This window comes from Festucalex cinctus, chromosome 5 (assembly GCF_051991245.1).
Source record: "Festucalex cinctus isolate MCC-2025b chromosome 5, RoL_Fcin_1.0, whole genome shotgun sequence".
Classification (NCBI taxonomy): Eukaryota; Metazoa; Chordata; class Actinopteri; order Syngnathiformes; family Syngnathidae; genus Festucalex; species Festucalex cinctus.
Window position 1 is genome coordinate 30,281,388 of NC_135415.1, and position 13,561 is coordinate 30,294,948.

Genomic DNA, 13,561 nt, shown 5'->3' on the forward strand with positions numbered 1-13,561 from the left:
GGTCAAAAGGTACGAGACATGTGACAACATCAAACGACTTACTGCTGAAAAGGGATGAAATGCTGTTTGTCCTCATCGTCTGTTTTGCCGTGAGCGATATCTGTTACGTCCATCACTGAAATGACACCAAAGCGTTAAAGCCTGACCCCAGTTGCCAATTTCGCTGCATGCAAATCTCTATATTTTTGCTACATGGGTTTGATGTAGAGCTGTGATTTTGTATGACTTTTTTTAAATGGTACAACAAACCAACAAGGAAAGCAAGGAAAGCCTGGTGGGCCGCCAGGCTAAATCAAACGCTGGGGGAAAGAATCGTCAGACATAGCGATACCGTTTCAATCTGCGGAACAATACCACAACTTCCATATTTGTTAATACAATAACATCTTAAAATACTTAGTGGAACTTCATACACCCACAGGGTCTAACATTCTTGTGTATGTGATCAAAGTATCGTGACAAGCCGACTAGAGACATCTAAAGAACTTCTCTCAAAGGCTTTCCTGTTTTACTCATCTTAAGCCATACATTTTACTGCTACATCCAATTTTTTTGCCTAAACATCAAACAATCTGTTTGACTCAACTTGATTTTATTTTAAGGGCATTGAGCTGTAAATAAAAAGTATTGTCGATAGTTCAGATTGAAAATGAAACAAATACAAAACTCTTAAACACCAATGATGATGATGATGATAATAATACCAGTAATAATAATTATCAGAACATTTTCCTAACCGCTTATCTTCATAATAATAATAATACTAAAAATACAAAAAATTAGGGGTGTCAGGCGATTAAATTTTTTTAATCGCAATTAATCGCATGACTTCAATAGTTAACTCGCGATTAATCGCAACTTTTATTTCTGTTCTTAATGAACAAGAAAATATTATTTTAAGTTTTCATACTCCACCAAGATGATTAACACAATTATTTAATTTTATTTCACCTGAAATTTGAGATCACATCAAACCAAAAATATTCCAGCAGAGTGAATGCTCCTGATCTGCAGCTTACAAAATAGTCGTGCTTCAGAACGGTGTATTCTGCCCAGATCCTTTCTTAATGTGTCCTGTTTTCCTGGCAGAGAAGAAGAATGTGTCTTCTGAGTGACATCTTTTTTTTTTTTTTTTTTTTTACCGTGGTTTCAATCCATTTTCTGAGAAGAACCCATTTCTCCACAAATAGACTAATCGTCAAGCCAAATACAATAAGATGGTTTGCTCAACTCATTTCCAGACATCATTCTGCATTTTCTAGGTCAGAAAACATTTCATTTTGCACACGGATCCCTCACTTTACACATCAGTACAATTCTAAAGGTACTGCAGCACAAAGAAAATGCCATTTTCATTGCCGAATGGGTTCTGGTTTGGAATAAACAGATACATGAATAGACCATAGGGTGTGAAAAATAATCTCACCGGCCACACCAAATGGCCTCCTTAGTCCACCTGTTTGTTTCTTCCCCTCTTTGAGCTCCATGCTTCCTACTCGGATGATCTGGCACACCAGGAATAGACGCTGCCTCATCAGGTCACTTCTGCTAAGCTCCTGGATACAAAAAAGTCAACCAATAATACAATCGCTAACTCGTCATGATTTGCTTTGAGAAGCATTGGCATTAAAATGTGTCTCATTCTTATGGCGTCACGGCACAAATGACCGTTATTGCAATATTTGTGTTTGAATGGCATGAACAACAACAGCTGAAACAAGTAAAACATTGTGAATTATTTGCGAAAGATGCACAATAAGCAAGAGCTAAATTGTAATTTTAGGAAACGAGCAGTTATTCACTAACAAATTGTCTTTCTTGTCACAGATATTAAGAAGTTTTATATCATTCGTGTGAAAGTGAAAGGGGGTTGGGATTTGGTTACCGTGAAGAGTGCCGGCAGGTTGTTGAGTTTTTCAATTTCTTTAGGCATCCCCATACTGTCCCACCGCACCAGGAAGTTCTCGCTGAATGAATTTCAACAAGGAATTGCATTTTAAAATAAAATAAAAACAGAAACATACTTATGTGATGCCAACCTCTGCATATATGTCCTTATATTGGGATTTAAGGTGCAAATTTTGGCAGTGATTTTTTTTATTGATTGAACATAAATATTTTGATATGTGGTGTGAAAGTTTATGAATGGATGGATGAATTAACTCATTTGCTCCCAATAACGCGTAAATACGTTTTTGTTTTTTTTAAGAGTCCCAAAGACGTATTTATACGTTTTTATTTATTTTATTTTTTTTATGCTAGAGCATACAGAAGGCTTTGTTGCAGCCTCTCAACTGCAAAGAACGGTTGCAGAAATGGTAGTTACTACACAAATGGCCAGCAGGTGGCAGCAGAGCAAAGGAGATCAACCAGGGCCATCTTGAAAAAAAGCTCAATTACTTACAATTTGAAATAAATTTGTGAAAACTGATGGAACTTAGCTCTCTTCTAATGCTAATTGCTGCAAAACGGAAACAGATAGAAACATACTTTTTTTTCCTGGTGAAAGAAGAGACTTTAACCTTTCTTTTGATAGGTTCCATGCTTTTATAGCAATAGAACACAATATTCTGTGGGTCTTGCATAATCAGTCAAAATCTAGTAAAACAGCCGGGAGCGAACGGGATTGCTTCTATGAAAATGGCTGCGAGTGAATGAGTTAATGAATGCGTTGCTTCAAATGAAAATTGAAAATGGTATAAGTATAAAAAAATACTTAAATAGACAAAATTAAACTAACAAAAATAACACAAATTAGATTGCACATACAGTATTCAAAAAAGACTAGGAAGAAGTAAAATCTATTTAATACTACACTTTACCTTATATAATTTTTACAATGTACTGTAGCACTAAAGTAGTAGTATTATACTTGATTTTTCAAGGTAGTAAGAATCTATAATCAGGCGCCGCAGTTCTGGTCTTAAATTATAACCTATAAGTTAGATGTACATTATTTGCACTTGAGAGGAATTTTGTTCCTGGCCGTCAAATTTTACATTCCAAGTTACTCTCTAGCTCGTCAGTTTTTGACACATTTTCCACCATTAAAAAGAATCACTGTCTACCGTTTGTCTTCAATCTACATTAAGTCACAAATAACCTTGCCGTTATACACTATACAGTTCAGAGAGAAGTTTAGGGCGAACCTGATAAATTCCGACTGATCTGGGTCATAAAGAGACATGAGCAGCTCAGCATCTTCTCCAATGTTGCATACAAAGTTTTTCAGGTTCATGAGGAGACTGTAGGTGTGAACAGAACTAAACAGAGCCTGGCGCCTCATTTCCAGATTTTGTAAGCGCGTCTGCATAAAAACAAAAACAAAACAAAAAAAGACACACACAGATATTAGCAAAAAAAAGAGAATTGTTCCACAGATAAATAAGATCAACAACAAACGGGCATGCCTTCTCCTCTTGTATCCTGTCATCAACACTGCGTGATGCAGTCTCGTGGGCGCGGAACAGACTGACGGTGCTTGTAAAGTCAGGATCCAGCGTGTTTCCCGCTTCATCTCGCACGACCAGATCCAAGCCCAGAATCCTGAGCGGCGCAGTACCGCACGAGTTAACGGATCGCCGCAGACTTTGCGATGGTGTCAGAGGCCAAATGATTGCATTACAGTACGTCAATTAGATTCATACCTGTTGCCATAGTCAATCTTGGCAGTGACTTTCTTTTTGAGTTCGACAAGGTCATCCTTGGGTAGTGTTCCTGACACTATCTGTGATCGATATTCTAAAAGACTGTAGGCCATTTGCTGAACGCTCCGGAACAGGGAATCCTTGTTTGCCTGTCACACACAAATTTATAAAACTTGTAACATTGCAATTTTCAAGGCAACAAAATGTTCCTCTCCTCTAAAGAAAAAAAAATAAAAATGAAGTATTTACTTTAGTTCAGGGGTGTCCAAACTATGGCCCGGGAGCCATTTAAGGCCCGCCATACATTTTTTGGCGGCCCGCGGTAGATACTATAAATAATTTTTCAATGCTGTTAACTCATTTACTCCCAATAACATATAAATAAGTTTTTTTTAATGTTCTAAGTGTCCCAAAGACGTATTTATACGTTTTTGTTTGTTTTTATGCTACAGCATACAGAAGGCTTTGATGCAGCGTCTCAACTGCAAAGAACGGTTGCAGAAATTGTAGTTATTACACAAACGGCCAGCAGGTGGCAGCAGAGCAAACATACTTTTTTTTTTCCTGAGGGTAGGTTCCATGCTTTTATAGCAATTGAACACAATATTCTGTGGGCCTTGCAAAATCAGTCAAAATCCAGTAAAACAGCCGGGAGCGAACGGGACTGCTTCTGTGAAAATGGCGGTGAGTGAATGAGTTAAAAAAAATAAAATAAAAAATAAAATTTAAAAAAAAGAGGGTGGATTAAACATTTCTAGCTACGCAAAGACACAAATTTGCAGCTAATAATTCAGTTCCAGAAATAAAAATAGTTTCATCCACTTGTTTCATAGTGTCAACGTCCAATTTGTGAAAACATCACATTAATTAATGGTTAATTATTAATGGAAAAAAAAAGTGAAAACATCACATTAATGGTTAAGTGTGGTCAGTTGCCGACCGATTGTTCTTGTGGTTCACAATGTCACGTTGGGATCAGCTGCTGCTCAGTGGAGTGGCATATCTATTATAGTGGCGCACAGTGGTCACTCTTAGCAGTTTTCAAGAAGTAATTGTACATTGTATCAACAATTTATAATTGCTTCATTGATTTTTACCATGTTTAACTCATTCACTGCCATTGACGGAAAAACACGTCAAATGATGCATTTTTTTTTATTTTGCTGGTCTGGCAATGAATGTGTTAATAAATAACTTTTAAAAAAAATCAAAGTGGCCCTTGCAACTTTCTATTTTTCTGTACGTGGCCCTCAGAGGAAAAATTTGGACACCCCTGCTTTAGTTGTTCACAAATGTGTGCAGAAAGACAGAGTACAGTGTACTTACCACAAAGAGCTTGTGCCATATCTGCGTCCATTCCCTCAGAGTAGCCCCGAGCTCCTGCACCAGCGGTAAATCTGCTGGAATAATTATTTCCTGCTGGCTAACAGCCACAAAAGCAGAATAATAGGATATTGGAAAAGTGGCTCATTGCTCACAGAGCATATTGTATCATTTGAACAGGCACGAGTGTATTTGTGTGAATGATAAATAGATGAATGATGTCCTTTCACAGCCAAGAAAGAGTATTTCTGAAGCTTCAATTAAGATCATTATAAATGTAATTGTATGTCGCCGGCGGTGCGGCAAACCAAAGACTAAGTGTATTGTTACAAAATGACATATTTACTGATATGTGGTCTTACCCTGTTCCCTCAACTGAAGCCTCCTTCAAGTGGATGTACGAAGATGGAAAAATTCCCTGAGGAATGAATGAAACACTAATGAAAATAATAGCAGAAAAACAATTTCATTTCATCGAGACAACAGTCCGCCGCACAACTCAAACGACACCAATGTGGCATCCGACTTGACATGACAATATCAAAATCTACTATCAATCTGTACGATTTATCAAATAATGCTAATTATACCAATTGCTGAACTTATTGCTCGAGTCGGGCTGAAGCCCCGTATGGATAATGTTGGTCAGTCATCACATGGGTATTTCTTTCTTTCTTTCTTTTTTTTTTTCTTTTTTTTTAACAAATTATCAAGCAATCAAGAGGGCTGAAAATTGCATTCTCTAATTTAGGGCTGTGAAATTACTATAAATTCAGTTACAATTTCAATTATTACACGCCACAATTACAATCAGCAATATATATATATATCCAAAAGGAACTTGCATAAGTATAGTTTTTCCAAAGAATTTTGTCTTAATAATTTGCACGTTTAAACAATTTCTTGTATTGTACCAAAAAATAAAGCATCCTAATCGTGATTTCAATTATTACCAAAAATAATCGTGATTAATATTTTCTTCAAAATCAAGCATCCCTACTCGGTGAAGATGCAAAGTTAACGGCTCAATAAATATTCCATATTTTTGGTGTCCTGAAAAAGGGATCATTTTAAAAATACGCCGATTCTGCCCGTCGGCATCCGGCAGCATCCACTTCGGTGTATTTAACCTTTCCAAGGGTTCACAGTGGATCTCTAAGGCCTGGCAACTACACCATTATGAGAAACATGCCATCATAAACATACTTTGATAAGAGCTTTGGGAAAACCTCTTGGGGGATCTTTGAAAATGCTAAAACGTTCTGTCATTTTATGGCCTTCGTTATGATCAGAAAAATGATGTGTGCTACCCATACCTTATGTGATTTCTCTCGTAGTGTGTATCCCCGATACCAGCCTGAGGAGATTTAAATGAATAAAGAATCACATTACACTGAGGGGAGAGGCACGGTGGGAGTAATGACGGTTTTGATATCAAGAGGACAACGTGGAGGACTGCACACTCATATTCATTATTACGCAACATATTTAATGACTGTTAGCTTAACATTACTTCTTATTTTTTGCTCAGATGGAAAAGACAAATGTGTTGTGTTGTGGCCTGTTATGTATTGAGACCAGGGGTGTCCAAACTTTTTCATTTGAGGGCCACATACAGAAAATCAGAAGGACGCAAGGGCCACATCATGTTATGAAGAGAAATTGTGTTTAGTCCTAAAAATTGTACAAATCATTTATTTGTGCTTTTGCATATTTAGAAAAATGCTACAGTATATAAACCAATTTATTTGTAATATGGCAGTAGGGTTATTATAGTTTTGGAATTTTTCATTTTAGTTTTTATTTCGTTTTGAGTTTGTTTGTTTTTTTATTTAGTTAAGTTTTAATTAGTTTTCAGGCTGGTTCTGTTAGTTTTAGTTCTTTAATAAATGCTTAGTTTTAGTTTAGTTAGTTTCAGTATTAGTTTTAGTTTTTTGTTGTTGTTGTTTTTTTAATGTGTATAACTTGTGCACAATATTTAAAAAACACCATGTGCGCAACGTCATCATTCCAGTTTATATCAAAATAAATCTACTAAAAATCACCTTTAAAATCATCCCCAAAGGCTCATGCATTATATTAATTACCAAAAACTAAAACCAAGGACATTTTTGCTATAATTATAGTTAGTTTTATGTTAGTTAGTTTTGTAAATATAAAATCTAGTTTCAGTTAGTTTTCTTTTTTAAAAAGCATCTTCGTTTTTATTTTATTTCGTTAACCAAATTGTTTTTTGAATTTTAGTTTTATTTTTTCATTAGTTTTAGTTAACTAAAATAACCTTTAATAGCGCCTGTGTTTTTTGAGACCCTCCCTTCTTACTTTGACCATCTCCAAACATTTTTTTTTTTCATTTTATTTGAACTGAGCCAAATGCAATTTTTAGCATATGTCGCGGGCCACTAAAAAAATGGACGGCGGGCCGCAAATGGCCCCCGGGCCGTAGTTTGGACACCCCTGATTCAGACGTACTTACCTTCCAATTTTTCTAGTATGTGCACAGTGTCCCCAACCTGTAAACACAGCTCCGGTTCACCATGGGGATCATAATTGTAGATTGCTAAAAGGACAGAAAAAAAAAAATGGGTTAAAGTTAAAACTCCTTTTGTAAAAGCGCGCACGCGTAGTTGTGATCTCGTGACGAGAGGCTGAGCGGGTAGGTGGCAGGTATCTTGAGCCGACGCTCAAAAGACAGTACCTTTATAGCCTCATTATTTCTGTTGGTCAATATTTACACCCCGCAGGTTCAGTTTCTCCCAGCTGACTCACGAGCGAACCCGAAACTTTCCTGTAATCACTCCGGCCGACTGTTATCATGAAGGTGACCCCGTCTCTGCTTTTAAAACCACCACCGGTAACAGACTTACGGGCACAATCAAGTAAGAATGCATGCGCAGGCAGATATATAGAAATATAAGCAGACTTTAAAGAAAAAAAACAAAAACAAAAAACAACACAGCTACTAGATATTTGTGGTGACTCAAAAGGGAGCTGCAAAAGCATGCAGCCTCCCAAGCACATACAACTATGAGCGGTGATCTGTCCCAACTTGCATTTGCTGGAGGCTACATTTCACAGCACCCTTTGACTGTCTTCAATAACCACACTTTAGTCTGAAGAAAGAAACATAAGGGGGGAAAAAATACTGTATATGATTCCATTCTTCACTCACAGACAAATCTTCGAGGCAAATGAATTCAAACGGTTTGTGTGCTTGTGGTCAGAATACGGTCTAGTATTATTATCTGTTGTATTAGGCCGCGTATGACTGACCCTCATCTACACATCAAAATGTCAAATTAATTCTGAAACCAGCATGAGGATACAAACACAAAAATCCTAAAAATATCTGTATGACGTTTCTAGACAGGTAACATTTCCGCATATTGCACTTTTATGGCCAAGCATTCTACAATTAATATAAGTCGATAACGGCAAACTGTTTTAGGAACTGCATCCAGCTCATCTCATCTTCTTAACTCATTTAATCCCAATAACGTATAAATACGTTTTTTTTTAAATGTTCTAAGTGTCCCAAAGACGTATTTATACGGGGTTTTTTTTTTGGGGGGGGGGTTTATGCTAGAGCATACAGAAGGCTTTGATGCAGCCTCTCAACTGCAAAGAACGGTTGCAGAAATGGTAGTTATTAAACAAACGGCCAGCAGGTGGCAGCAGAGCAAAGGAGATCAACCATGGGCATGTAGAAAAAAAGATAAATTACTCACAATTTTAAATAGATTTGTGGAAACTGATGAAACTTAGCTCTCTTCTATTGCTAATTGCTGCAAAACGGAAACAGATTGAAACATACTTTTTTTTCCTGATGAAAGAAGAGACTTTAATCTTTCTTTTGATAGGTTCCATGCTTTTATAGCAATAGAACACAATATTCTGTGGGCCTTGCAAAATCAGTCAAAATCCAGTAAAACAACCGGGAGCGAATGGGATTGCGAAATGTGAAAATGGCTGGGAATGAATGAGTTAAAGAATGCATTCATGCAAGTTGAGGTTCAGGCAAGTGTTATTATCACGATAGTAAAATTTGTACTTTAACACTATACCGCGGATGGTTACATTGAAGCCTGCGCAGGTCAGTGATGAGGTCAACGCACGGCATTTCCTACGCCTGTTGTTCCAAAATGAGCAGGGTGACTCCAGCTCGGTCCTAAATCTCGCTTTAAAAAACACCCCGGCGAGACTTTAGATACAACAAAAGTAATTTGCGTTTAATTAATTAATAATTGCTGAATTGCACCCAACTGATATGATGCTGTTATGTTTTGAGCAATACAACGCATGCATGCAATTGCGTACATGCATTTAAATCAATGTTTGCAAATGACATTCAGATCATAAAATGCGTTAACATCATAATATTACGGTATTTTGTATTATGCGAATACGCAAGTAATTTAGCTGATTTATCAAAATTAAAAAGTGTGATTAATCAGATGCAAAATTTTAATCGTTTGACAGCACTAATATGGATACAAATTAAAAAAATTCTGATCAAATATTTAAAAAATACACACATTTTGAACATTTTTAACACTTGAGAACGATTGAACTCAAAACCTTTAATTGCTGCTCCCACAGAAATCAAAATAAATAGGGAAAAACAACTCAACTTCAACAGCCTTCTGCCTTTCTCCACGGAGCAGAAAGCAGTCACAGCTCACTTCAGTCAGTACATTAACAGATAAAGACAGACAGACATACAGTGTATGTTTACATGACTTCCCTTCCCTGAGAGGGAAGTCTGGGCTTCCCTTCTGAGCTGGACCCTGGATAAGCGGAAGAAGTGCTGGAATTGGGCTGAAACTAGTTTGTACCTCCAAAATAGTCACTCTTCGGGAGAGGCGCAATTGTTCAACCATTAACATTGCATCATCAAAGCGAGCCAAGCCATTTTCAACAATTTAGATTGTCAATTATTTGCAAAAGTAAATAAATAAATAATTACACCCACCCGTGAGGACTGATCAAGTATAGATTATTTGGGGGGAAAAAATATCAAATTTACCAAATTGTGACTTGTAAGACAGCAAGCAATAGTTCTTGCTTTATTGAACCAAATACCTTCATTAGTGTCCTTGCAATGTCAAAGTAATAGCTTTTTATTTATTTATTTATTTATAATGAATGACATAATTTTATGTCACGTTTGTAATTGTCTCTGCACATCGTGAATGCGGCAACGGAGCTTGAATTGAAGAAAATCATCAATTGAATCAAAATCGTAATATAGACGCAAGAAAAATCACATTTACGGTAGATATTTTCCTCAAATTGTTCCGCCCTATGCTGTTATCTCGACCCAACGTGGGGATTAGCTAGCTTGCTTTTTTGTGCTCAGGAAACAAGCACAACCACTTTGGCTGACATGCAAGCATGACTCCTGGGTGAGGAGTGGCATGCCATCCCACAGGAGTGTGGGACAAGGCTTTTGATGTGCAAGGCTGGCGGCAGAAGTGCTAAGCTGTCGTGGGTGTGTGTGTTGACTATCCCAGATAGCAACGGAGACCCATGACTGTTTGTTCAAAGAATAAATTGTAAAGTTGCCAATATTTAATTGTTTCCTTGTGTTACTCATAAACCTTCAATTATCAAATGCACTAAAAGAACACAAATGGGAGTCAACGGCAAATGAAATAGCTGTTTAGCATTGGCAGTGAATATTTGGCACATCTTACATGGGCGTAAATACTCAGTTGGGCTGCTGATCTAACAAATGTATAATCCTTACAAATTGGGCATCATTTAAATGGGAAATAAGCAGGTCTTGTAACCGCATTAAAAAAAAAAAAAAAAAGTCTTTGTTTCATCAGAAATAATTAACAAGACACACAATTCTGACTTGTTTTTTCTATTCATCATAACTAGTGATAGACCGATATGTTTTTTTCAAGGCCGATACCGGCCCGGCCGATTATCGGTCTATCCCTAATCATAACCCCAAGACAAAATGTGTCAGAATAACTGTTAAGGCTTGCCTTTTATTTTAAAATACTGTATGGCCATATGGCCAGTTTTGAGTGATGTGGCGGTCAAGTTTTTGGTCAAGCTTTTGGTCAAGTCAAATCAAGGAAATTTTTGTTTCCGCTCCAAAACGTGTAGTAATATAAAGAATTGTTGACCAAAAAAAAAGCTGTCCAAAGTGTCCATGTCTTTTTTTCTTTTCTTTTTTTTAATTGCCTACAAGACGTTTAAACCTGGATAACTAAGTCATAAGTCAAAATAAGACATTTTCACCCAAGTCACTACAAGAGGTAATGAATGCTGATGAGCCTATACTTAGACTTAAGACTTAGACTTGACTTTATTGATCCCTTTGGGATGGCTCCCTCTGGGAAATTTACATGTCCAGCAGCAATGAGAACAGATAATAAAATAAAAAATGATCCAATCAATCAATAAATAAGTTATTACACTCTAACAAGTTACTGTATTTTTCAGTATCATGTGTATGCTGACATTCCTGCACCGGCCCACTGGATGCAGCACCAAAAATGACCAAAAAAATGATGATGGACTTGAAACAATTGATGCAATTGAATGAATAATAAAATTTGTTGTGAACACTTTTCATTATCAATTTTTATTGACTTTGTCGATTTGTTGTCGCAGTCCTGAAATGAACTGAGAAAATATAAGCAGTCATAGCATGTTGGATTTTTATTTTTTTTTTATTTTTTATAGAATAACTGACAATATTTATGTTATGGAATATCATTATTGTGATATGAATAATGCTAATGTGATATGAAATGGCCTGTGATGGAAGATTTTTTTCCCCAGTTAGTAGTGCTGGGACTCGGTAACCATCCAAACTTCTTGCTGAACAAATCAAGAACTTATTTCTACTGAATAATGCCGGAAATTATTTATTTTTTTCTTTTGGGTGACTCCTGGTATTTACAATAGAAATGCTACAAAATCAACTTCAAAACGGAACGTCTCGCCACTGTACTATGTGGAAATTGTGATCTTGGGGCATGTTCTCGTTCATAGGTTTGTTTAAGCTCCATTGGCCACGGCTCGCATAAACCTACATTAGATATGCTATGATAATATCAAATGAAAGCTCTCCTTTCATCTATGTAACTAATCAGATGACAAGATGTGTTCACAGTCTGATGGCTTTTTTGGGGGGGGGTAAGAATGATCATAGAGATTCCTGTGCTTTTATTTTAATGCAAAAGATAGGAGAACAGCATATAATATCAAAAGGTACCTTTGAAAGTCACGCCTGTTAGGATCTAAAAGGATTAACATGAAAATTCCTCCTCTCCCGCAAAACACAAGGTGATATCGCATACTTAAACATACAGTTACAGTCAAATATTTTGAGCAAGACCGGTAGCAAGGTGATCAATGACAGCAGAAGCAGGGTGAGAAGTGTCATTAAAATCCACCAAGCTTTTGGCCTCCAAACCACACATATGCATAACACGTTTTCGGAACACTAATAAGGACTCTTGTGATAAGAAACACAGCTGCTGCTGCACATCACATATTCTGCAGAAAAGTAGTTACGCTGACAGTGAAGGATTTGTCACTCGGACAACACAGATGTACAGATTTGCCTTGGGGCTGTTGGACGAGCAGCCTGCACATACACACACAGGTATCAAGGCCACACCTTTAGAAAGCTAAAAGCAGTGAGAGGTAAAGTCCAAGTTTGCCAACATCAGTGGCGAACAATTTGCTAACTATTTCATAGTGTGCCACACACCACTGACCTACTTGTTGCCCCTTTTGTGTCACCCTGGAGGAACCCTGGAGGGTGCTTTCACCAAAATGTAAAATCCATGTTTAATATAGTTCCTTCCATGTCGGCTCAGTTGGGATTATACTGTACACAAGAATGGTTGGCATGCCCGCTGAAATCCAGAATCTTTTTTTTTTTCCCATCGTTCCAAATGCGCCTGAGGAAACTACTGTAAGTAAAGTTCACCTATGGAATTTGTAAGGAGTTGTTTTCACCCACCACGTATAAACAACTACACAGTCAATAGAATCTAGGCTACTCTTCCCCTCTTTTCAAGTGAGTTTACTTTGCTGGGAGTTCACTCGAGAAACTTTCAAAACGGCTCAACAAACGTTGAGCCCGCTTGTTTGGAAAACTTACCCACGCCGTACTTCTCTTTCGTTGTGGGAACCCAGCGTGTCATGGCGTTATGGTGGTGGTGGGAAAGAAAAAATAATATGTATCTCAATAAATAAATAACTATTTACAATGGGTAAAGGAGGGCAGGAATGCACTTTTCCAGCTCGTCCCGAAGTCTACTACAGTATTTCCGCCATCATGCCACTGCGTCTGCTGTAAGGGGAGGGGAGAGAAGGAGGGCGGCCTCAGAAGTTGGGGGGGAGTCGAGTCACTCTGGGAGCATATTCGAAAAAGCCTGTAGCTGCATTTTCATAATATTTGACCAATGGTGGTACCGAAAAAGAAAACCCGCACTAAATTCCATTTTGAAAATCAATTAATTGTATCGGCCATCTGGCATACAGAGCAGATGCCTGATCGACCGGGCATCTTTTGGGACCCATGTTGAGGTGTTTCATTATTTTCCTAAATTTTACCC

The 13,561-nt window shown here is 37.3% G+C and overlaps 1 protein-coding gene across 3 annotated transcripts in view; it reads right to left on the reverse strand.

Moving 5' to 3' along the window:
- The window catches only part of dock5 (dedicator of cytokinesis 5), a 41,270-nt gene extending 27,979 nt beyond the window's left edge, over positions 1 to 13,291 (reverse strand). For all 3 annotated transcript variants that reach the window (XR_013283601.1, XM_077521957.1, XM_077521955.1), the window contains exons 1-11: positions 13,105 to 13,291; positions 7,447 to 7,530; positions 6,287 to 6,327; positions 5,333 to 5,388; positions 4,974 to 5,070; positions 3,648 to 3,796; positions 3,411 to 3,546; positions 3,150 to 3,307; positions 1,886 to 1,967; positions 1,427 to 1,556; positions 43 to 115 (exon numbers count right to left, since the gene is read on the reverse strand). Coding sequence is in view for 2 of the 3 variants with exons in the window: in XM_077521957.1 (XP_077378083.1) it covers positions 43 to 115; positions 1,427 to 1,556; positions 1,886 to 1,967; positions 3,150 to 3,307; positions 3,411 to 3,546; positions 3,648 to 3,796; positions 4,974 to 5,070; positions 5,333 to 5,388; positions 6,287 to 6,327; positions 7,447 to 7,530; positions 13,105 to 13,147 (1,049 nt within the window). In the remaining variant the exon portion in view is untranslated. The remainder of the gene's footprint in view (positions 1 to 42; positions 116 to 1,426; positions 1,557 to 1,885; positions 1,968 to 3,149; positions 3,308 to 3,410; positions 3,547 to 3,647; positions 3,797 to 4,973; positions 5,071 to 5,332; positions 5,389 to 6,286; positions 6,328 to 7,446; positions 7,531 to 13,104) is intronic.
- Positions 13,292 to 13,561: the final 270 nt, after the last annotated feature.